The sequence below is a fragment of the Palaemon carinicauda genome, chromosome 19 (genome assembly GCF_036898095.1).
Source record: "Palaemon carinicauda isolate YSFRI2023 chromosome 19, ASM3689809v2, whole genome shotgun sequence".
In the NCBI taxonomy this organism is placed as follows: Eukaryota; Metazoa; Arthropoda; class Malacostraca; order Decapoda; family Palaemonidae; genus Palaemon; species Palaemon carinicauda.
In genome coordinates this window covers 24,752,924-24,780,423 of record NC_090743.1, presented here as the reverse complement: position 1 = coordinate 24,780,423, position 27,500 = coordinate 24,752,924, and the positions used below count along the sequence as shown (strand labels likewise).

The following is a 27,500-nucleotide window of genomic DNA, read 5'->3' as shown; positions in this document are numbered from 1 at the left end:
ATTGTTTTTACTGTACCGTGGGTTTCACAATTCTACATGAAAACAATTTAACACCACAAGTGCATATATATATATATATATATATATATATATATATATATATATATATATATATATATATGTGTGTGTGTGTGTGTGTGTGTGTGTTAATGCTAGTGTTAGTATGTTCAGTTCTTAACCACTAAAATCTTAGGAAATAATTAGATAAGTAGGTTAAAATATGACAATGGGTGTAACATGTTTATAAAAGCAATTTTAACTAGAGTTTATTCGAAATGTCGAAATGGGTAAACTTGGTTCTTGTTGAACAAAATATCGGCACAGCACCCCCTTTTGCTAATGCGAAAAATAAATGTATAAGAAAAGAATTCCAATAGGGATAAATATTACCTTTTAGTATTTAATATTAAAAAATATCCTGAATGAAAGAAAATCCTAACAGAATGCAAAACACGATCTTTCATGTGAAATAAAAATGGTTGTATAATGAATGTAATGAATATTCTTTAGATAAATCTCACAAATTAAGATTTCGTTCCAGAATTTATGATAAGACATTTATTAAAGTCTTTTGATCTCAATCATAAAATACACAAGCAAAGGAAACTCAAATGGGCGGATTATACAATTCATAGCATTAATACTGCATTTCGTAAACATACAAGCTAGCAGATAATGAACGGGTTAATACACCCTAAAACCATCAAAGGCATCAGTCAATAATGATAGGAGTCGCAGTAAGACCCTCGACAAACCCCAGAGCAAAGATTAAAGTCATCTGGTCACTGACAGCAAAAACGTCAAAACTAACAGAAAGCGTCTTCAGACTCATGTCAAAGTCCCCCTACATGTGTGACACAAAATCTTCCCAGCGTTCTGTGATAACAGTGCTCCTTCAAACTGAACCCCAGTCACACAGGACTCCTTTAATTTTAAATCCCATTGTAGAGGGGACGCAAACGAACATACACGTGATCGCGTTTATATGTGCGTTTGTGAGTGTAGATAAAGCTAGCCTTAAAGCTAGCCTTATGTCAGCATGCACTCTTTAAGATCTGCAACACTTGCTCGAGGGTACACTAGAGCACATTATTCTGTCATTTCTCTTCCTCCTGTGTTTTGAAGTATATATATATATATATATATATATATATATATATATATATGTGTGTGTGTGTGTGTGTGTGTGTGTGTGTGTGAAAGATATTTTAATGTTGTTCATGTGCTTAAAACATTTTATTTTAGTTGTTCATTGCTTCTCTTGTAGTGTATTCATTTCTTTATTTCCTTTTCTCAGTGGGCTATTTTTCCCTGTTGGAACCCTTGGGGTTATAGCATCCTACTTTTCCAAGTAAAGGATTGTAGCTTAGCTAATAATGATAATAATAATAATAATAATAATAATAATAATAATAATAATAATAATAATAATAATAATAATAATAATAATAACTGAAGCGCTCTAGCGTGGCCACGGGTTTAGTCCTAGACCTAAAATAACATCCTTCATGCTGATCTCTGTCGTAGCAGTTAAGTGCCATCTAAACCCCTCTAATGCGAATGGCTTATGACTGGAGATCATGAAACTGAGATATGAGGGCCATTAAAATCATGGCTAAGATCAAGATGGCTGGAGGAGCTCGCTCTATTGGTAGCATTTATTATTATTATTATTATTATTATTATTATTATTATTATTATTATTATTACTTGCTAGGCTACAACCCTAGTTGGAAAAGCAGGATGATATAAGCCCAGGGGCTCCAACAGGGAAAAACAGCCCAGTGAGGAAAGGAAACAAGGAAAAATAAAATATATTGAGAACAGTTACAACATAAAAATAAATATTTCCTATATAGACTATAAAATACACTTTTATTTTCGAAGTGCATTGTTAATGCATGTTACGTAAAATTCAGTGCAATTTGTGTTTCAAATTTTTTAGCTATTTATTGCATTGTACACAAAAGCTACATTACACTCACATACATACGTGGAAATTCATTTCATAGCTAAGAAAAATTGTAGACAGTAATCTTTCTATATACTGTACATTTCTCTCATGTAATTACCTCCGCCAAAGAAGTTGGAAGGAGGTTATGTTTTACCCCCTACTTGAGTGTTTGTGTTTGTCTTTGAACAGCTTCCTGGCCGAAATTTTAATCGTAGAGTAATGCACTTGCAGGAATAAATTGTTGTGTAAAAAGCTGGAAATGATTAAATTTTGGAAGGTCAAGGTTACGGTTAAGTAAAATGTCCAATTCACGTAATCAGCCATAAGTTTGGACATCGTTGTCACAGAGACTTCAAACTTGGTTCATATTTGAGTGTATGAAAATCGACACAAATAAATACATGTTAAGGTCAAAAGGTCAGGGTTGAGAAATAAACTGCCGCAGTGGAGGTCTGCGCTCTACTGAGTGCCCCTCTAGTTACACATGTTTCGAACATTTTTTAATTGGGAAGTTATATATACACTAAATATATATACATACACACACACACATATATATATATATATATATATATATATATATATATATATATATATACTGTATATACCTTAACTATACAACATACATTTTGTGAATGTAGATTTTCAAAGAGGCAAAGAGAGTTATATGTTGATCAGAAAACATTACCGGACATTTATCGGATTCTGGGAATTTTTCTATTTTTAAGATATTAATTTTTTTAAAAACAGATTTAATAGATAAAATTTATATACCTATTTATCATAAATTTTTATCTCTATTTTTATCAAGTAGATATATATATATATATATATATATATATATATATATATATATATATGTATATATATATACATAAAGTATTTATATAAATATATAAAAATGTATATATACATACATATATATATATATATATATATATATATATATATATATATATATATATATATATATATATATATATATATATATATATATATATCATCATCATCATCATCATCATCATCACCTCCTACATCTATTGACGCAAAGGCTCAGTTAGATTTCGCCAGTCGTCTCTATCTTGAGCTTTTAATTCAATACTTCTCCATTCAAAATATATTATTATTATTATTATTATTATTATTATTATTATTATTATTATTATTATTATTATTATCATTATTATTATTATTAGCCAAGCTACAACCCTATTTGGAAAAGCAAGATGTTATAAGCCCAAGGGCTCCAATAAGGAAACAGCCCAATGAGGAAAGGAAATAAGGAAATAAATAAATGATGAGAACAAATTAACAATAAATCATTCTAAAAACAGTAACAACGTAAAAATAGATATGTCATATATAAACTATAAAAAGAATCATGTCAGCCTGGTCAACATAAAAACATTTGCTCCAACTTTGAACTTTTGAAGTTCTACTGATTCAACTACCCGATTAGGATGATCATTCCAAAACTTGGTATCAGCTGGAACAAAACTTCTAGAATACTGTGTAGTATTGAGCCTCATGATGGAGGCCTGGCTATTAGAATTAACTGCCTGCCTAGTATTACGAACAGGATAGAATTGTCCAGGGAGATCTGAATGTAAAGGATGGTCAGAGATATGAAAATTCTTATGCAACAAGCATAATGAACTAATTGATCGACGGTGCCAGAGATTAATATCTAGATCAGGAATAAGAAATTTAATAGACCGTAAGTTTCTGTCCAACAAATTAAGATGAGAATCAGCAGTTGAAGACCAGACATGAGAACAATACTCAAAACAAGGAAGAATGAAAGAATTAAAACACTTCTTCAGAATAGATTGATCACCGAAAATCTTGAAAGACTTTCTCAATAAGCCAATTTTTTGTGCAATTGAAGGAGAGAGACCTAATGTGTTTCTCAAAAGTAAATTTGCTGTCGACAACCAAACCTAAAATTTTAAAAGAGTACAAATTTAAAGAAAAATTATCAATACTGAGATCCGGATGTTGAGGAGCCACCGTCCTTGACCTACTTACAATCATACTTTAAGTTTTGTTAGGATTCAACTTCATACCCCCCAATTTGCACCATGCACTAATTTTAGCTAGATCTCTGTTAAGGGATTCACCAACCCCAGATCTACATTCAGGGGATGGAATTGATGCAAAGAGAGCAGCCTCATCTGCATATGCAACAAGCTTGTTTTATAAACCAAATCACATGTCATCTGTATATAGTATGAAAAGTAATGGGCCAAGAACACTACCCTGTGGAACACCGGAGATCACATTCCTATACTCACTATGGTGAAAAATCAATAATAATGCTGAGAAACGACCCACCCACTCCCAACTGTTTGAGTTTGAAAACAAGAGCCTCAGGATTAACACGGTCAAAGGCAGCACTAAAATCAAGGCCAATCATACGAATTTTCAGACCACAATCAAGGGATTTCTGTATAGCATTGGGTATTGTAAGAAGGGCATCACATGCTCCAAGGCCTTCAAGGAAACCAAATTGCAAACTAGGGAATAGATGATTACCTTCAGCAAACCTATTAAGACGTTCAAAAACTTTAGATAATATCGGAGTTATGGAACTTGGGCGGTAATCAGTGGGACTTGAGCTACCACAAACACATTTGCATAGAGGATTAACATTACCAATTCTCCAACAAGTATTAAAAGCTCCTCTTCTTGCTAACTTGCGCAAAATAACAGATAACCTTGGAGCTAAGAAATCTGCTGTCTTTATAAAAAACAAAGGAAAAATACCATTTGGGTCTACACCGCCAAAGCATCAAGGTCCATCAACAGAGCTTTAATTTCACAAGATCGAAAAGCTAAACTAGTTAGTTTAGCCTCAGGAAAACAGGAAGAGGAAGTTCACGTTTTTCATTACTCTGTTTACTGTCAAAACATCCGCCAAAAGGGTTGCCTTTTCCTTTGGATAGTGAGTGACTGAGCCATCTGGATTAAGTAAGGCGGAACTGTTGCATCAACACCAAAGAGTGCATATTTAAGGGTAGACCACCATTTATGTTCCTGACTTGTACCAGAAACGGTTTTTTATGGTTAAATTGTATTCCTTTTCAGTTGAGGCATAAACTCTCTGAGTAAGAGCTCGAAGCTGGGTATAGTTATTCCAGGTCAAATCTGATCTGTTACCCTTCCAAAGATGATAGGCCTCCCACTTCTCCAAATAAGCACGTCTACAATCATCAATGAACCACGGTTTGTCCTTCACTCGGTACCTTAACACATGAGAAAGGATATTCCTATCAATTATGTTGACTAGATTCACATTCAAATTGACAACAGGATCTACACTGCTATATAATTGTGACCAATTCAAGAACAAAAAATCATGCAAAATCCCATTCCAGTCTGCTTGGGATTTCATATAAATTTTACAAGAGTATGATACCTCAGGGACAGGCTGCTCAGTCTTCACTACTAATGAAATCAAGGCATGATCAGATGTCCCGACTGGAGAACCAACCTTACTAGATATAACGCCAGGGGAGTCAGTGTAAGCGAGGTCCAAGCAATTACCAGACCTGTGAGTAGCTTCATTTATGATTTGCTCACAGCCTGATTCAGAGGCAAAGTCTAAAGCTCTTAAGCCATGACGATCGGTTGGAGAGATAGAACTTATCCACTCCCTATAGTGAGCATTAAAATCACCAACAAAGACAAAAGAAGTCTTTCTATCATCTTCTTGTATCTTAGCCATACTGGTAAGAAGACAATCGAAGATAGAATCATCCATGTCTGGATTCCGGGAGATCAAAAACAAATAAAAGTTGTTATGCCTGCCACAAACTTTTATTACCTGAATCTCATGACATCCACATTCATGGCAGGACTTATGAGAAGCAATATACACCGCCATTCCCCTGGGCCTAGGGATGGCATACCGTTTTAACATTATTGGCTTCTTAAAACTAGTTATAAGTTTCTGAGCACAAAAGAATATCATACTGTCTGGACGCAACTGTAAGGTCTTGAATATTTGCATGAAGACCACGAATATTGCAATACAGAAGACGACATTGACGAAATCTAGGACGTACTGGTCCCAGATTTCGCTCAATGTCTCTAGACAGCATAAGAATAGAAATGAAAAAGAGACATTATACTTAAACCTAGATTAACAAGAATCATAACAAAAACAATATGTACAGAATTATAAATAAAGTGATTGATGAAACCCATAGACTATAGTAAAAAGTCGGAAAAACTGATCAACATGGAGAAGCCGATACACCATGCAAGGCTAAATACCCTCCAGGATAGCCACTTCAACTGAAGGGAGGACAGTAAGGATGGTTTTGAGAAGAAAAAGAATCAGAAAAAGGAAAAAACAACCTCTTGATAAACCACCAGGCATCCATGGCCCTTCTTTTAAGCCTGCCCCACACACCATTTAAAAAAAAAAAAAAAAACAAGAGGAAGAAAAAAAATAATAAGATAGAAAAGTGTGCCCGATTGTACCCTCAAGCAAGAGAACTCTAACCCAAGACAGTGGAAGACCATGGTACAGAGGCTATGGCACTACCTAACACTAGAGAACAATGGTTTAATTTTGGAGTGTCCTTCTCCTAGAAGAGCTGCTTACCATAGCTAAAGAGTCTCTTCTACCCTTACCATGAATTAAGTACACTGAACAATTGCAGCACAGTAATTAATCCCTTGGGTGAAGAAGTGTTTAGTATCTCATTGTTGTCAAGCGTATGAGGAAAGACGAGAATATGTAAAGAATAGGCCAGACTATTCTGTGTATGTGTAGGCAAAGAAAAAATAAGCCGTAACCAGAGAGAGGGACCCAATGCATTACTGTCTGGCCAGTCAAAGGATCCAATAACTCTTTAGTGGTACTATCTCAACGGGCGGCTAGTGCCCTGGCCAACCTACTACCTACTAACTAACTAACTATATATATATATATATATATATATATATATATATATATATATATATATATATATATTCACAGCTTGTCTTGAAGAAGTTTTAAAGAATTTAGATTGGGAAAATATAGAAATTAACCTTAATGTGGAATACCTTAACAACTTGAGATTTGCAGATGGCATAGTTCTGTTTAGTGAATCATGGGAGAAAATGCGAAATATGAAAGATTTGAAAAGAGAGAGCAGAAATGTAGGACTAAAAATGATCTATGAGATAATGTTCGATTGAAATAGGGGTTATGAACGAACCTCTGGAGATTGTTAATGAATATACGTACTTAAGACAGACAGTAAATGTTTCACCAGGACATAAGACCGAAATTAAAAGGATGAGCATGGGATGGTGAGCTTTAGGTAAACAAAATTAGATTATGAAAAGTAAAATGCCGCTTTCTCAAAAGAAAAGTACTTAATCAGATGGTCCTTGCAGCATTAACTTATGCATCAGAAACCTGGAAGCTTACTAAAGCCTTAGAACATAAACCAGTTACAACTCAAAGAGCTAAGGAAAGAGTAATGATGGAAATAACACCAAGAGACAGAAAAGGAGCAAAATGAACACGAGAGCAAACGAAAGTAGAAAATATGCTAACATCAAGCAAGAAAAAGAAATGGAAATGGGCAGGATATATAATGAGAATGACAGATAATAGATGGATATTAAAAATAAAAAAATAGGTCCCTGGAGATTGCATAAGAAGCATGAGAAGGAAGAGAAGACGGTGGATTGACGAACTACGAAAATTTGCTGGTATAAACTGATGCAGAAAGACCATAAACAGTCGCGAGTGGAAGGGTATGTCTGAGGCCTTTGTTCTGCAGTGGACTGGTTACGGTTGGTGATGATGATGATATGCATGTGTGAGTGCTACGATAACTATCCAGTTATTATTATTATTATTATCATTATTATTATTATTATTATTATTATTATTACTAGCTAAGCTACAACCATAGTTGCAAAAGCAGGATGCTATACGCCCATGGGCTCCAACAGGGAAAAAAGTCCAGGTTAGGAAGTAATGGTTTGAACTACTCTCGAAACTGACAATTGTCGAAAAATATTACTTCTTTTCATCTGCCCCATCACTTGAAAATCTTCATATTTGTTCATTTGTTCATTTAGAGTTTTTTTTTCAAAGAAATTTCCAACAAAATGATGAAATCCCTATTAATGTCATCCATGAGTTAAATGTCATTTTACGAGGAACATATAATGATGAATACAAACAAATAAACATCGGAAGAACATTCTATGATGTTCCCAAAACCAAACGTTCCAAAAATGGCCATTCCCGGGGATTTCCAGTTCCTAGCTCAAACAAATCTTTCCTGGTCTGCGATCCAGGATGACGTCTGTCCGTACATCTACCAGTCAGTGGTAATAATGTGCCCCTCCTTATTACAAAGAACAACAAAAATATCGATCTAAGGGGAATGAGTCTATGTTGCAGAGCGTTCCGTAGCCAGAAGAGGGGTCATGGGACTAGTGGCTACAGGCGGCGCTGCTCTGTAGCAGCCACGTGTAAATGCAAATGTCCCGGACGTTGTGAAGCGGAGAGAGAAAGAGCGAGAGAGGTCACGGCGTGATTATATCTAAATGATAAAGGGACTTCCAATGCTGCAGCATATTATGACGACGCCCTTAATAAGATCACGTGATTATCTCGCCGGCTCTTCTATAATCGTTAAGGCGCCATGGTTATCATTATGCAGCAACAAAAGAGGGGGAAGAAGAAATCGAAACTGCCTTTCTATTTTACCTGTGCTTAGGAGTAACGGGGAGGGGGACATGACCTGGGTGAGTTGGGAAGGAGGCATTTTCTAAAGGTTAATGATGTGCTGGTATATTTTACCTACTCTAAACTAATGAGTCTGTCAAAATGTTCCGATGGTTATACTTGGGTTCTTGAATAAACGCAAGTGATATAAGGTGTAGTGACTAGTCTAAATCGATCGTAGATATTGTAACATTTGTTTACAACTTAAAACTGAAATTTGACCTTTTTACTTTTGAACTTAAACAATTATTTTTTTTTTCACTAAAGAGATGATTAATGTATAGCAAACTCCACCCGATATAAATATATTCCTTTAACTAAATATGACATACTTTAAAGCATACTCAATTAAAAAAGTATATTTGGAAAGACAAAATATATATATAAAAATGTATTCTCCCCTGTTTAGTCTTAATAACCGCTCACATCTGGTAAACCAAAAAAAAAAAAAAAAAAAAAATACCACTTGCGGAATTTTCGATCCTATCCTAAGTAAACAACCTGGATAAGAAACAAAGATTTGCTTATCAGCGAGATAACAGGATAAACGTTAGACTCACACAAGACTCGATACGACCGGGGTAAACATAGCGGATTCAAAAACTCCCACGTAGAGTGAATTAATTCTGTATTTACAGGTACAGTTATAACCGACAGACAGTAATGTTTCTCTCCCTACTAAGAGATGGTAATTACATAAGAGCATGGTATATGCAAATCAACCCATGGAACACGAATATATTAGGGAGTGACCACGAGATAGAAATATATACTGTATATTTGAAATGGTATAAAGAAAAAAACACAAGACTAAAAAATTCTGCTGACATGAGGAATAAATAAATTTGAAAGTAGTAAATATCACGGAGGAAAATAATAATAATAATAATAATAATGATAGTAATAATAACAATAATAACAATAATAATAATAATAATAATAATAATAATAATAATAATAATAATTTTAACAATAATAATAATAATAATAATAAAAATAATAATAATAATTTTAATAATTAATAATAATAATAATAATAATAATAATAATAACAATAATAATATTTTAATAATTTTAATAATAATAATAATAATAATAATAATAATAATAATAATAATAATAATAATAATAATAATAACAATGATAATAATTTTGATATGAAAAATATTAATTAAAAAAAGGAATGAATGAAAAAAAAATATTGAAGAACCAATTTAAGGGAAATTTTCTCACAAGAATTTTATTTCTTCTGTAAAAACGTAACGTAAAATGTCGAAACTTACCCATAATACGAGAGAGAGAGAGAGAGAGAGAGAGAGAGAGAGAGAGAGAGAGAGAGAGAGAGAGAGAGAGAGAGAGAGAGAGATTTATAACGACTTAAATGGACTGATTTTATAAAGTTTTTATTTTTTCATTCATTTTTATAAAAAAAAAATCATTTAGATATTAAAAAAAAACTACGATAATCAAGTAAATTTAAAGAAATCTTTAAGTATTTGCATTACTTAATCTTAGAAGCAAGATTATAAAAAACCCGGAAAAGTTTTCAGCCTCAAAAATTAACAAACAAATCTCTCACAACAAAAAAAGTCGAAGATATTCGAAACAAGATAGAGAATTATCTTTTGAATAATGGACAAGAATTTATGAAAAAAAAATTCAAAACCTATATAACAATAAAAAAATATCTAACTTTTCAATAAATGTTAATCAGTCGTTACAGGAATTTCCAAAATATTGAAAATGGAGGCAGAATAGAAAATCCTCTATTTTTCCATAAAAGAAATCAAATCTTTGCAAGAATTAGCAAGATCGTGAAAAAAAAACATCTTTTCTAAAAGGCAAAAAATCAATCTTAGTAAAAATATCCAACAATTTCATAATCAAAACGAAAAATATCTTCAAGCTTTTGAATAAGGTGAATTCGTCAAGCCAAAATTTCAAGCTTTTTTCTCAAAATTAAGTGGATATAATGAAGCATGATTGAGTTTTAGAATAACGGACAAATAAGCTTTGAAGGGATAAGCAAAACTAAAAAAAAACAGAAGGAAAAAAAACTCAATTTTTTATAGGACTAAATGGCCATAATAAAATCTGCCAGGATTTCAATATGGGAGGAATAAATTCCCCTTTCATTTAAATAACAAACAAAACTATTCTAATGACAAATTTCAGAATTTCTTTAATGGGAAAAAACAAACTTGAATAGTGATCAAACCTGCACCAGCTAGAATTATTACTATTATTATACTAGCTAAGCTACAACCCTTGTTGGAAAGCTGGAATGCTATAGGCCAAAGGGCTTTAACAGGGAAAATAGCCCAGTGAGGGGCAAATAAGGAAACAAATAGAATAGTGTGCCTGGGCGCACCCACGAACAAGAAAACACTAACCCAAAACAGTAGAAGGCCATAGTACAGAGGCTATATTATGGCACTACCCCATGACTAGAGAACAATGGTTTGATTTAGGAGTCATATTCTCCTAGAAGAGCTGCTTACCATATCTAAAAAGAGTCTATTCTACCATCATCAAGTGGAGAGTGCCCATTGAACAATTACATTGCAGTAGTTAACCCCTTGAGTGAGAAGAATGTTTTAAAAAAAAAAAAGTGCCCATCTATCGAAATCAAAACAATAACATGAACCCTCTAACAAAGAGCCAATTACATCTGTCCTAAAACCACACAAAATTCAACCACTAAAAGACACCGTTATAAAGTGAGGTGTGTCAGCATCCAAGATAAACAGGGAGATGGCGGAAGCCAGAGATAAGAAACGAACGGACTTTCAATTTATCGTAATCGGGTTTAATGCTCTCACTTCCTTTGAGCTCATAACTGCGCTCGATTCCGCACATCTGGAAAATGTCAATAAAACGGTTCTTTTTTTCTCTCTAGCTCTTTTTATCTAAAAGACCTACTTCGCTGCGCCGGATATGGGTTTATCGGGGGGGGGGGGGAAGCGCAAGATAAGCCATTTGCCCACGTTTGTACTCCTTTTTTAAAATATTTTTTTATGGTAATGATTGAGGATCAAACGTGAAATCTTCTCTCTCTCTCTCTCTCTCTCTCTCTCTCTCTCTCTCTCTCTCTCTCTCTCTCTCTCTCTCTCTCTATCTTTTCTTTAGTCAAATGCCTTGATAATCCATTACGAAAATCTAAGGAAAACTTTGATAAAATTTCAGCCAACAATTTCATAATAATAATAATAATAATAATAATAATAATAATAATAATATAATAATAATAATAATAATAATAATAATAATAATAATAATAATAATAATAATAATAAAAGGAGATTGAACATTCAAACAAACATGGATTTGTGATTTATACTTTTATTCAGCCGCGAAAGAAAAATTTAATATATATATATATATATACATATATATATATATAGTATATATACATATATATATAAATATATATACATATATATATATAATATATATATATATATATATATATATATATATATATAACATATATATATATATATATATATATATATATATATATATATATATATATATATATAAGGGACTATTGTAATTAACTGTGATATAATCTAATATCTACAATGCTTCCAAACACACACAACCGAATGCAAAAGAATGTATATTTGCTCATCCGTCCACGTAGCAATTATGATGACGCATTTCGTGCAATTAATTATGTTTGCCCAACATTCTTGCGATAACTCTGTAACAATTGATCACAGAAACAGTTTGCTGCGATAACTTGATAGCATATATGTCAGCAGCGTGTTTACGAGGAATGATTGACGCCAGATAAGAGAACAGTTACCTGATAAAATAAATGATACGGTTCCTTCATTTATGTGAACACACATAGGAAAATCTCTAGCCTATATGTTCCTACATACATGCACACATATATACTGTGTACATATATACATACATACATACATAATTATACATATATATATATATATATATATATATATATATATATATATATATTCATATATCAAATAAGCCATACATTTTAATACATTAATGTCTGGATTCTTTTACCGACCTCGGGATCAGAGTCTCGAGGCGATATCACTCAAAACACAATGGCATTTGACCGGCCGGAAATCTAACCCTGGTCCAGGATGCTTGTATGACAGTGACCGTACCATTTAATGGTGGCTTAATGGTACGGTCACTGTCATACAAGCATCCTAGACCAGGGTTCGATTCCCGGCCGGTCAGTTGCTATCATCTTTGAGCGATTTCGCCTCGAGACTCTGATCCCGAGGTCGGTAAGAGAATTCAGACATTAATGTATTAAAATATAGGGCTTATCTGAAATATGAAAAAAACATCGCTTAAATGTGCAAAATTTATCACACACATATATATATATACATATATACATATATACATAAATAAGTGTATATTTATACTGTATATATATATATATATATAGTATATATATATATATATATATATATATATATATATATATTAGAACGACAGTGCCACTGATTAATTTCTAGATCAGGAATAAGAAATTTAATCGAATAAGTTCTGCCCAACAAATCAAGATGAGATTCAGCAGCTGTACTCTAGACAGGAGAACAATACTCGAAACAAGGTACAATGAAGAAATTAAAAGGCCCACTTCAAATATATTCATCACCAAAAATCTTAACATACTTTCTCAATATATATACATTTGTATATATACAGTACACATATATACATATATATATATATATATATATTGTATATGTATATATATATATATATAATATATATATATATATATATATATATATATATATACATATATACATATATATATATATATATATAGTGTGTGTGTATATGTGTGTGTATATATATATATATATATATATATATATATATATATATATGTATATATATATATATATATATATATATATATATATATATATATATATATACAGTACATATTTCTTTTCTGTCACGCTCAGCTCTCTCCGTCCCTTAAGAGTAGTCATACCATGGTAAGAGGGGGTGCCAGTGTGTTTATCTATCTAAATATTCAGCCGTCATTTTTTACGGGGTGCATACACTAGTGTGTGTATGTATATATATATATATATATATATATATATATATATATATATATATATATGTATATATATGTGAGTGTCTGTGTGTGCACATGTGTGCGCATGCATAAGCTAGGTATTTGGCAACCTCACTGTCATCTGGTTAAGAGCCGTTAACCTATATGGGCAAGTGGCAACAAATAGGTATCAGTATCTACTGGGGTCAATAAAAGGGTGTGTGGCTAGCAACCTCACCCCAAAAGTCCTTGCTGGAAAAAAAAAAAACGGAAAGATGTACCCAAAGGATTGAGGCGTGAGATGGAAAAAAATATTTACAATAGGACATAAGAATTTGTTGTACACCTCGCTCTGGGGAAGTTAAACCAGTCACACCCTTACTGCGTAGTGAGCTCCTATGTTTAGCCCCGCCCACCACCTTTACTATTTCTCCCTACACTTTCTGTTTGCTTACTCGCTGCGAAGTAAGGGGGTGGCAGGGTGCACTTCTTCGAAACAAGGTGTGCCAGGGACTCTTGTGTTCAACTGTACTTACGAATATATGTGTGATAAAAGCATCAGCGCGAAGCTTAAAGGAAAGTCAGATAAAAGTGAAGTTTGACCAGGAATGGTTTACGGGTCGAGGAATGGCCAATAAAGAAGGTTCAGGATCGAAAAATGGAAATGGCAGAGATGAGGATGGTGAGATGGATGTCAAAGGAGATGGGATCGGAAATTATCTTATAAGGGGAACAGTCAAAGGAGTGGGAGTATCGAAGAATGTTCACAAAGAAGATTACAGTGGTTCGGTCATTTTATGCACTTAAAAATTTGCATAAAATCGGGAAGTGCCTGGAAACATTTATTCCACGATTTTTACCGTTTGAAAGACGGAGATATTGACGTAAAGGAGTGATATTACGCTGACCAACCCGTATAAGATAATAACAAAGTAAGGCAAAATTACGGTCGCCTGTATTTTACTGAAATACGGCTGAGCACAGTATATGTTTGGGGAGAATTTCCGATTAAAACTAGGTTTTTTTTTTAGCAGTGTAAGTGATAGGAACTATGTATGTTAAAGGGTCATGAACATAGACGGAAGGAGGAGGAGAAGATCAACGTTCAGATAAAAAGATAACATAACAAATGGGCAAGAGCTGAAGGCAATGAAGATAAGGCGAAATGTACCAACAACCACTTCCCATCTCAATGAAATCTACGGGGACAGACTGGCCAGTACAACAACACTAATTGCAGACATAAAACGATTAAGCAGGACATCAGCGTCTGAAATATGACTTGTCCCTCATCCGTGCATAGAGAACGAGGTTCATAAATCAGCCGCATATTCCATGCCATGTAATATTACCCCTCACTTTCATTCATTTTGATTTATTGTCAACAATAATGTGGTTATAAAGAACAAAGGGGAAAAAACAGGGCCTCATAGGCTATAAAATTTTACAGCCCGTGCTGTAAATATTACTGGGCCATCACCGCTGGAATAAAATAGGTGTATGAGAGAGAGAGAGAGAGAGAGAGAGAGAGAGAGAGAGAGAGAGAGAGAGAGAGAGAGAGAGAGAGAGAGTATTAATTTATTTTGCGTATCAGTGGTTATTGATATAAAAAAAAATAATAATAACCCTTCTAATTCCTATAATATTATGAATATAACAAAGACAACAACAATACTACTACTACTACTATTACTACTACAACAACAACAACAACTACTACTACTACTACTACTACTACTACTAATAATAATAATAATAATAATAAAATAATAATAACAAATGTGCAATCATAATTGAAACTGCATCTAAATGTACACGGAGTGAGGTAAACCACTTATGACTACACTTTTAACTATATTCACACTTATTGGGGCTTATTTTCTTCAGCTGTGTAACTTTAGAATCTTTCCCCTTCTTTTGTTTTTTCCAAATTCTCATCTCCTAGCTTGCAAAGAGTTATTTAGCTTTTTGGATTCTAGTCTTATCGGATTTGAAACGAAAAATAGGAATCTAAATGCTGAAGGGGAATTTTGCAGCATGCTTTAGTGTATACACCAGTATTCTGATAGAGGAATGTAATTTCACGAGGGGTTAATGAAATTAAGTACATAAGTGCATAGACGTGCATGATACCAAGATTTCGAAAATAATATGGCTTTTGGTAATTAATAGACTATTTAGAAACAAAACTTCTGGATAAAACATATTCGTTGGGAAAGACTATTTCCATTTCTTCAAATTGTATTTTTACTGAATTTGCGTCAGCTGTGTGAGGGCGAAATCTTATATGTCCAGGTGACTCCTAGTTTCAAGCCACCATCCACTAATTCTAGATGTGCGTATTTTGTACAATAGTACTCATATGGCAATCGTAATTGAAAACAAAATATCGATATATGCATTCATTACCTATCTAGTTGTTGAGCAATTTTAATCAGATTCCGTTAGAAATCGACAAAATTACTTATTAAAGGAGAAAATTACTCATTAAAGGACTCCTGCTGGTATCTATGGCATATATAAAACTAGGATGATTTTTTTAAAGAAAAATTTGGACTAAATTTTGACAAACGTCTAGATTAAAAAAAAAAAAAAAAGATTAATGAGAAACCTAAATAATACCGACTTATTTACAGTTAGAGGAATAGTAAACTTAACAGAATTTAAGCAAATTTAGTCAGGATAAATAAATTTATAAAATTACATAATTTCATCTTGGTCCAAGTATGAAATTGATACTTGAGTAATGGAGCATGTGTACGAATTGCCATTATAACAGCTGAAAGGTTATATAACCTTTCGCAATTATAAATAGATGTATAAAATGTAAATTTAACACAGATTCGTACTGTAAACTTCGTTAACTTGAAAAAAAAAAGTTAATTTAAAGTCATCCGTAAGAAAAACTCCAATCCGTTTCTCCGATTCAAGTCAATCATGTTCGTGAATGAAGAGTTGAACTAGTTATTTAACCTACGACAATTTGAATTTGAATGGAAGATCACTAAGAGAGAGGTAATATGAAACTATCTACCAATTACTAGTCACGCTGTTTAAAATTCACAACGTCATTTATATGTGATGCCGTTGAATCATAAAAGATACATATATCTTTGTGCTGAAACCATGATCAAACGTTTATTTCTGGCGATTATGGTGAGATCGCAAGAATATTTTAATGTTGATGTTCAAGTAGAAACAATAAAAGGACGTTTACTGCCATTGTTTATGTTGAAATCATAAACATATTTTAGTGTCAATGTTTTTGTACAATGAATAAAAGATTTAGTCAAATTTATGGTTGAAATAAAAGTCACCTACTATCAATTAGGTTGAAATCATACCCTGATTTTCATTGTCAATGCATTTGTTCAATGAATAAAAAATTTATGGTCAATTCTTACGTTGAAATAAAACTGTCGCCTACTGCTAATTATGTTAAAATCATAAGCTGATATTTACTGTCAATGTATTTGTTCAATAAAAAGGAAAAAAAAAATTATAATAAATTTTTACATTGAATTAAAAAAGGCGCCTACTGATAATTATGTTGAAATCATAAGCTGATTTTTTATGATAATTTACATGTTGAAACCAAAAATAGATTTTTATTGTCAATTTTTTTTAATTAAAAAAAAAAAAACTTATTAATTAAGATGCTATTATAAGAAAGATTCCGCAGCTAATGTTGACAATGAAATCGTGCATAGAATTTAAGGGCTAATATCAATGTTGAAATTATAAAAATAAAATTATATGGTCCAAGTCTGTGTTAAAGTTTCCGAAAGTGTAATTTAAAAATCATTACAAATTACAATCTTCCCTAAAAACACACAAGTCTACTTACATTCCAGGAAGAAGCAACGTTTCGCATCTGCGAAAGAATATATCAATCAGTAGCGTAGATGGGGAGAGGGGGGGGGGGGGGGGGGGGGAGGGGGGGGGGGCGGAGGGGGGGGGGCGGAGGGGGGCTCTTTGAAAATGGCCCCCGCCCTCCAAGAGATGGGGTACTCCAAAGCATGGACAGATAATAAAAGTGTGTAAGTATACATTTAAGATTACCGTATTCTTTTCCAAGTTTCTATAAAACTTACACCAATAACATCTTGGAAAGTATAAAACTGCACTTGAAAGGGACTGATTTTTTTTTATTTGCCACCCCCCCCCCCCCACCTAATGGGGCCTCACTCGCCTCTCATCAGGGTAAGAAAGAAGGGGGGGGGGTATGCTGTTTACTAACTCGCCCCCGGTCCCCGTCCAGGGCTCTCAAATCTATAGCTACGCTCCTGACATTAATGTTATCTCTGATGAAGGTTAGTTAAATATATTACTATTTCAATGGCCAACAATAACACGTTTACGCATCACACATGAATGACAAACTCACATTCAATCCATTAACATCTCCACTCAGTAATTTTCATTCTACAGGACTTTTGATGTTACCTGACCAACGCTTGGCTTAACCCCTAATACTGTTATTCCGTTAAAATGCCTGATAAATGCCTTGTATCATTATGAAAAAAGACGTCCAAAATTGATGACGATTCATTTGATTGCATTTAAGTAATTAAAAAAAAACTCTCATTAATATTTATTGCATGAATAACGGATGGGTCGTTGTATAAATAAGTCATTCAAATTTCATTAATTTTTATTCAGAAAGGGAGTTCATATGCAAATGGAACGGAATAATCTCATATGAATATTTCAAATGCGTCACAGGATCGGAAGTCAACGACGCCAATGCCATAGATCATAGGCAATTGATTTCTTTTCCTTTAGAACAATAAAATGATTAATGTATAATATTCATTAGTTAGTGAATAACCGGCATGAAACATAAAGTATCAATATTTCCCAATTACTTCCACACTCTATCACATCGCTGGCATTGGATCGCTGAGGTACAGTTGGAGACATGAATTCCTGGTACAACTCGCTTTAGCAAAGTGCACCCTGTCACACCTTTACTGCACGACGAGTTCTTGAATGCCACCCTGCCCACCTCCTCTGCCATCTCGCCCAACACTAGCTGTTTGGTTACTAGCCGACGCAGTAAGGGTGTGACAGGATGAACTTCCTCGGAGAAAGGAGTACGTTGCAAATTCCATTAATGCTTTGGCGTTGTGACAGGATAAGGGTGCTAACACTACTTTGCAACCCCACTCTTTCATCCGGGCTTAGGGCCAGTCAGTAATGGATTAATTATACGCGATAACGTATATAAACAGGAGGTATTTTCAGTAAGAAGTTACGTATATATATATATATATATATATATATATATATATATATATATATATATATACACTCATAAAAAAAATAAAATGGCTCCAAAAAAGTCACCAAGATCATTTCCACATGACCTGCTCATTAGTGGATGAGCCTCCTGTGCAAACAAACTACACCAGTATTATCTCCATTCCATGCACCTATTCATATGGTTCATCAGCAACACGTTGAACTCCCCACCCATAAACTTTATCATCTACTTTCTTTTCCAGACAATTAAGGGCCTTCCTTTCCCTTACTTCTTCCACAATGTTTATCTAACCCCTCCCGGGTGTTCCTCAATCCGAATATTTTTTAATCTTACACGTTTCGCCATTTGATTAAACCACCTCAAAATACTCTGATTTATAAATAGATAAACTAGAGTATTTTGAGGTGGTAATATTCGGATTGAGGAACACCCGGGATGGGTTAGATAAACACTGTGGAAGAAGTCTTTACAACACTACTGTTCTTATCAATTATTTTTTAACAGCCTTAACATTCTTCTGTCATTCATATTCAAGATCCAAAACTCCATTTACATACAGCTGGGTTGGCTCAACAATCCTTTTAAACATTCCCACCGTTACTTTAATGGACAATCTAAATGTCCTTACAATCTTCTGCGCACATCCTACTACCTTTCGTGAATCACCCGACCTGTGTCTTATCTCTTCCTTAATCGTACCAACAACTACTGCACCTTTTCCTAAATAATACGATCCAAAGGTTTGCATTGTTCCACCATACATACTAGTATCTCTCTCTCTCTCTCTCTCTCTCTCTCTCTCTCTCTCTCCGTGCAGGAGCAGACTGAAAACTGTTTCAGTATCATGGGGAAAGGGACAAAGCTGGATAATGTTGCAAGGGAAGTGGAAGGGAAAAATACAAAAGAGGAAATGATTAGAGAGAGAGAGAGAGAGAGAGAGAGAGAGAGAGAGAGAGAGAGAGAGAGAGAGAGAGAGAATAGCCTCATAGGGAAGGGGACCCGGTTATGTAATAAGAATTATATAAATGCAAATAAAAAGTGGGTGAATTAATATGAAATTGAATAATAAAAAGTAGTAAATGGATATGAAGCTAATATCGATGCAAAAGTGATTAAAAGATGAAAAACGAAAATGATAGAAATATTAGAAGGATATGTAGGAAAAAAAAACCTGATGAATTGATTAAAAATTCCCAAATGCAGAGGAGTAATCCAGGTGCATTGAAAGGAAATGGAAGAATAACTGCATATTGAAATAGGGAGCGAAGTGAAAATTGTCTCTGAGAGAGAGAGAGAGAGAGAGAGAGAGAGAGAGAGAGAGAGAGAGAGAGAGAGAATCTAGGTCACCTAGAAGTGGGTAGGAAAAAGAATGAAATCCGGAACAACGAATGGAGGAAAGACGAGATAACGCCGATAATTGCGAAAGGGGGAATGGAAAACAATAAGGAAAATGTCAGTGAAAATTGACAATAGGAGGACGCAAAAATAGTCGTTAAAGAGGGGAGGGAATTGCAAGCGCTTCCGGGACGTTAATCACAAAAAGGATTTTACTTTGATATCCATAATGAAAATCGCACAAGGGTAAACTCTCTTCTTCTTCTTCTTCTTGCGATGATAACTTGAGACGTTTTAAAACAAGGGAAACTTGTCGCTTTTAATATCTTTTGACCGTAATTTCGAGCGAGAATTTGCAATTAAACTTGCGCCCTCCTTTGAAACACGTCGGTCGTGCTAATTAATTCTGCAATAATTAATTCTACAAAGAATAAAAGTGATAATAATACACGGGGGGGAGGAGACTCGAGGAGGAAGGAGCCTTGCACGATGGAACGGCTAAAGATTAACTTGAGGTAATTAGTTGATTTGCATTGAAATTAAATTTCCGTCGTTGTGCCTGATACTATTAGTTTGGTTCTCATTTTTAAGTTTCGAAAGATAAGCAGATATACCAAGTTTAATTTAAAACGATGTATATAATTTCTACATTTCCTGACCTTTAACATTTATCATTGTTGCAATAACTTGCCGTCTGCGGACGATAAGGATCACGTCGCATAAGCGGTTTGATACCGCGCGGTTTATAAATCAATGAAGATCAATAAGGCCCTTCACATGCTGCCCGCGCAGCAGCGGTTTACTAGTCGCGTGCAATGATAACCCGCGCGGCAGCAATTTACTAGTCGTGTGCACTTCTAATCTGCGTAGCAGCGATTTTTTTAGTTGAGTGCACTGCTAACTGGCGCGGCGGAAATTTACTAGTCGCGTGCACTGGTAACTCTCGAGGGAGCGATTTACTGGTCGCATGCACTGTTAACCCGCTTGGCAGCGATTTACTAGTCGCGTGCACTGCTAACCCGTGCGGCCGTGATTTAAAAGTCGCGTGCACTGCTAACCCATGCGGCAGCGATTTACTAGTTGCGTGCACTGCTACCCCGTGCGGCCGTGATTTAAAAATCGCGTGCACTGCTAACCCATGCGGCAGCGATTTACTAGTCGCGTGCACTGCTAACCCATGCGGCTGTGATTTAAAAGTCGCGTGCACTACTAACCCATGCGGTAGCGATTTACTAGTCGCGTGCACTGCTAACCCGTGTGGCCATGATTTAACAGTCGCGTGCACTGCTAACCCATGCGGCAGCGATTTACTAGTGGCGTGCACTGCTAACCCGTGCGGCCGTGATTTAAAAGTCGCATGCACTGCTAACCCGCTCGGCAGCGATTTACTAGTCGTGTGAACTGCTAACCCGTGCGTCCGTGATTTAAAAGTCGCATGCACTGGTAACCCGCGCGGCAGCGATTTATTAGTAGCGTGCACTGGTAACCCGGGCGGCAGCGATTTACTAGTCGCGTGCACTGCTAACCCATGCAACAGCAAGTTAATAGTCGCGTACACTGCTAACCCATGCAGCAGCAAGTTAATAGTCGCGTACACTGCCAACCCATGCGGCAGCAAGTTAATAGTCACGTGCACTGCTAACCCATGCGGCAGCAAGTTAATAGTCGCGTGCACTGCTAACCCATGTGGCAGCGTTTTATTAGTTGCGTGCATTAGTAACCCCTGCAGCAGCGATTTACTGGTCGTGTGCATTGCTAACCCATGCGGCAGCGATTTCTAGTCGCGTACATTGCTAACAGATGCAGCAGTGTTTTACTAGTCGCATGCATTGCTAACCCATGTGGCAGCGATTTATTAGTCGCATGCACTAGTAACCCATGCGGCAACGATTAAAGGCCGATTCACACGACCCGTTTTCTTTCCGACAGGCTCGCCGTCGGTTAAGCGGCGTCTAGGTTTCTTACGTGTATTCAAATGCAACTGTTCACACGACCCGTCAGGCAGACGGCGGCCCTCCGACGTCGCCCTTCCGAGGCGGCTCGGCTTTCTTCCCAAGAAACCCCGACCGGTTTGACGGACGTTAGCCACCCGTCCCAACCAACGGGTGGATGATGTTTTGTGTGAACGAGGACCTGTATTGTACCCGATCGTTTCGTGTCCTATAACCCCGACTTTTCCTCATAGTATAGAGTCATAGAAATTAGTTAGTTTGTTGTTGACACCATGTATTAGAGGTTAATTGAACTTTTTCAAGGGTATGAGGAGATGTTTGACATGGCAAACAAGATGTATAGAAATAATTTACATAAATAAAAGATATGAAAAATGACTGGAGAGGCATTAAATAAAACAGGTAATTTATCGCAATTTTGATATTCTTGGCATAGTGCATAAAGCATTATGAAGTTGCATACCTTATTTTATCAACACAGTTATCAACCAACATCTTATAGTGTCAAAATTATCGTAATTTACTCGGTCCTCACGTGACAGAATCTAAGTAAACAATGAAAACCGCGCGCTGGTAAACGGATACGGAACGCCTCGTGTGAATGTACAACATTTCGACGGCGGTTAGCCACCACCCAGCCTGTCGGAAAGAAAACGGGTCGTGTGAATCGGCCTTTACTAGTCGCGTGCACTGGTAACCCGCGCAGCAGCAGTTTACTAGTCGCGTGCACTGTTAACCCATGTGGCAGCAATTTACTATTCAAATGCATTGCTAACCCGCGCGGGAGCAATTTACTAGTCGCTTGCACTGATAACCCGCGCGGCAGCGATTTACTAGTCGCGTGCACTGGTAACCCGTTCGGTTTAAGCCAGAATCTGACAGGGAAACACCTATACATATCTGCCGGTAACAATTTATAAATGAAGCATCATACGTTGAAATAACTTCCTAAATAAGAAGGATTAAATAATCATTCAATCATCAGAATTTGAGTTGAAATGATAAACGATAAAATGCCCATTGGCATAATGTGGAATCTGAGTTGACGGTATATTCCCCCAGCCGATATTACTGAAGCTAATTATGATTGGATGCATAAGAAACTGCTCTCCAACCCATCGGCCAATCAGAAGCAACTTCCAAGCCTTGTGGTATCGGCTGCAGATATTTACTGCCTGCTCAATGCACTAAAAAAAATCTGCTGTATGTCCCAAATGTGAAAAAATAAATGAGATGTAGAGATAGTGCTGCTTAATTCAGAGGGAATTATCGAGCCCCTTTTTCTGAATTGGAAGACCAATAGAATTGCGTTGATTAAGGCTGACCTAGGTAATGTTTCTTATTTTTTTCTCTAATATAAATCTAAAGCATTGCAATAAATCACAGAATGCCAACTTTTTTATCACAGGTAAGCAAATGGAAAAGTTTTTTTTCGTTACGTTATAAAAAAAAAAAAAAAATATATATATATATATATATATATATATATATATTGTACAGAAGAAAAAAGCGTAAAACTTTAGTTAAAATATTCAATTGCAAAAGAAAATGAGTTTCATTCTTAAAGGTTGATAATAAAATATTTATAATGAAGCAGATTGAAAAGAAGTGCACGTAAATGAAAAAAAAAAAAACAGTAATTGACCCTGAAAATCTCTTGTGCTCTGGCAATCAGAAAATACGAAAGCCAAGCACTTCAATATATTATCGGCAGAGCAGTTAGATGACTTCACAAATCTTATATTTTCCGATTAAAAATCCTGCCCACCCTAATATATTCGCATTACTATTCAATAGCCATAACATTGAATGGAATTTATAGTCACTGAAGCAAAGTTATAGCCACTAAAAGCTATTATGAACATTGGGAATCCACAACAATTATCACCCATTCCATTACAGTAATTGTAGGTCATTAGCAGGGGTAATGTAAAAAGAAAAAATCGGAAAGGGTCACGAACTTAAATGAAGTTTTCAATCTTGGTCATATTCAGTCAGTCATTTATTCATTTCTCCTTATATCTAAAATAAATCGTGATGACATATTGTAAAATTTATTACCGACTTTATGGTGATGAAAGATTGACATACATTCGCTTTATAGGACGGTACATGAAGGGGAACACACCATGCATTCAATTCTGTTGGAATTTTCGTTCGTAAACTTGAAAGCGATTTAATAAATGGTATCTACATCAAGGGGGAAAGTTATTCAGAACTGTGATTTAGGTTAAAAGGGGGAGGGAATTTAAACGTATTTGCTGCAACAAAAGCACACGTGTGATAAGTAGATTATACATATGTATGTATACACACAATAATACATACATACATATATATATATATATATATATATATATATATATATATATATATATATATATATATGTGTGTGTGTGTGTGTGTGTGTGTGTGTGTGCGTGTTTATAAAATGTATACACAATTGGAAAAGAAAATCAGACAATGGCTAGGTTAAGTAAAATTTGGAAATCATATCCCCTGAAATTGCATATAAAAATCAGATTATACATCAGTTTAGTGAGATCGGTGTTACTCTGTGGACATGAGTCATTGTATAACAATGAAACAATCTCAAATAGATTTAGTAGATTTAAGAACAAAGCCCTCAGAAGGCTAATGGGAGTTAAATGGCAAGACAGGATTAGAAAAGAAACTATAAGAGAACTTACTCGAGTGTCATATGTGAATGAGATCATGATGAGGGGTAGATGGAGATGGTTTGGCCAAGCTCTTCGCACTCCCCAAGCAAGATTAGTTCACCAAACGTTTACCTGGGCTCCACAAGGGACTAGAAGAGTTGGAAGAGCCAGGGCCTAAATGACAGAGGACTATGAAGTGTGAAGTATATGATGATAAATGGAGAAGTATAGAATTAAAAGCTCAAGATAGAGACGACTGGCGAAATCTAACCGACACCGGCCCCCTGGCGTCAATTGGCGTAGGGGATGATGATACACCATAAGTGATTTATATATGACTCAACAGTTAAAACATGAATGTGTTAGTGATTGTTGTATAGTTTTTCTCTGCAGAAAACCCCTTACAGAAGAAACGACGTATTGTTGAATATATATATATATATATATATATATATATATATATATATATATATATATATATATATATATATAAAGATTATTATATATATATATATATATATATTCAAATAAGCCATATATTTTACAACCTTAATATCTGGATTCTCTCTTATACCTCAGGATCAGAGACCCGAAGTAGAAATCAACTTAAAGATAATAGCTTCAATCGCCTCCTACGTCTATTGACGCAAAGGGCCTTGGTAACATTTCGCCAGGTCGTCTCTATCTTGAGCTTTTAATTCAATACTTCTTCATTCATCAACTCCTACTTCGCGATTCATAGTCCTCAGCCATGTAGGCCTGGGTCTTCCAACTATTCTAGTCCCTTGTGGAGCCCAGCTGAAAGTTTGGTGAACTGATCTCTCTTGGGAGTGCAAAGAGCATGCCCAAACCATCTCCATCTACCCCTTATCATGATCTCATCCACATATAGTACTCGAGTAATCTCTTATAGTTTAATTTCTAATCCTGTCGTGCCATTTAACTTCCAATATCCTTCTTAGGGCTTTGTATGTATATATGTATATACAGGGGGTCCTCGACTTACGACGACGTTGATCCGTTCTTAAGACGCGGTTGTAACCCGAACCTTCAGTGTAAGTCGGAACATAATAAATAAATTACTCTATATGTACTCGTACTGTACTGTAAAGTATTGTAACAAATGACATAAAAAAGTATCAGAAAAAGAGAAACCAATTCTTTACCACATGAATTAAAGTAAAGTAAAAGTTGATTTTGATCTTCCAACCAAAGCACCAATACTCTTTCCATTTCAATAATTAAACCATTACGCTGCTTGGTTATCACTGTTGCTTTCATAGGGAGCAGATCCTTTCACATGTTCATCGATACGCTCTTTATCCTTAAGAATAGTAGCCACGGTTGAACGACTAAGGCCAAGCGACAGGCCAATGTTCGTTGGCGTTTCACTGATTTTCGATCGCTTGATAATGTCTAATTTCACTTCCATGGTGATGGTCTTTCTTTTCTTTGATGCACCTTCCATCATAAGAATCTGCCTTACGTTTTGGAGCCATAACGAAGGGCAAAAAGTAAAAAAAAAATTATCAAACACGTGAGAGAGAGAACCGGCGTACACAACCAAAATGGCGTATCACAGAAACTGAGTGACGCGACTGACGCCGTCTTCCTCGCCCACAACCACAATAAGACGTATTCATCCGCTGCATTCTAGAAACTAGTTCGCAATTGTTTACGTCGCTTACGACGCTAACGATGTAAGACGGAACAACGCTTAATATTATTTTTTTATATTTTTATAGGGCACGTTCGTAACCTCGAAACAGCATAAGTCGGGGACCGTCGTAACCCGAGGACTCCCTGTATATATATTATATATATATATATATATATATATATATATATATATATTTATATATATATACACACACACATATATATTTATGTATATATATATATATATACATATATATATATAATATATATATATATATATATGTGTGTGTGTGTGTGAATGTGTGCGTGTGTGTACATATGAATACCCAGATAGAGCGAGAAAGGGCACGATTATGTTGCAAGGGGGATCTCAACATGGTGTTGATGATACTTTCGCTGTGGGTGTCATGTAAGAACAATTGTCCTGGAAATTTACTGCACAGGGGCTCAACAAGATTCAGCAGTTGAGGTATGGATGTGACTGTGTGCGAAATGCTACTCTATATCTGGTGCCACCCGCTGTTAAGGATAATAACTACTTAATTTTAAAATTTACACATACACAAACAGACAGATACACACATACATACACATATATATAAATATATATATATACATATATATATATATATATATATATGTATGTATGTGTGTGTACTTGTGTAGATGTTATTATTATTATCATTATCATTATCATTATTATTATTATTATTATTATTATTATTATTATTATTATTATTATTATTAATACTTGTGTACGCGACCGGTCAAAATGATGGCTTAAGATTTAAAAAGAAGAGCAGGCACATGCACACAAGTATATTAATCATATATAACTATTAGAATTAATAGCATCCA

The 27,500-nt window shown here is 34.9% G+C and overlaps 2 protein-coding genes across 2 annotated transcripts in view; one reads left to right on the top strand and one right to left on the bottom strand.

Moving 5' to 3' along the window:
* The window catches only part of LOC137658528 (endoplasmic reticulum-Golgi intermediate compartment protein 2), a 279,881-nt gene that overhangs the window by 172,712 nt on the left and 79,669 nt on the right, over positions 1-27,500 (bottom strand). The window lies entirely within an intron of this gene.
* On the top strand, positions 14,398-21,771 carry LOC137658930 (prestalk protein-like). Its single transcript, XM_068394045.1, has 2 exons — positions 14,398-14,452; positions 21,257-21,771. Exons 1-2 carry the CDS (start codon positions 14,398-14,400, stop codon positions 21,769-21,771), a joined length of 570 nt encoding a protein of 189 aa, XP_068250146.1.

Bases quoted from the DNA above. Each gene is read 5' to 3' on its own strand.
- LOC137658930 (XM_068394045.1), top strand. From the start codon at position 14,398: ATGGCCAATAAAGAAGGTTCAGGATCGAAAAATGGAAATGGCAGAGAT. The intron at 14,453-21,256 runs GTGAGATGGATG...CGATTTTTTTAG, and splicing joins AAATGGCAGAGATGAGGATG to TTGAGTGCACTGCTAACTGG.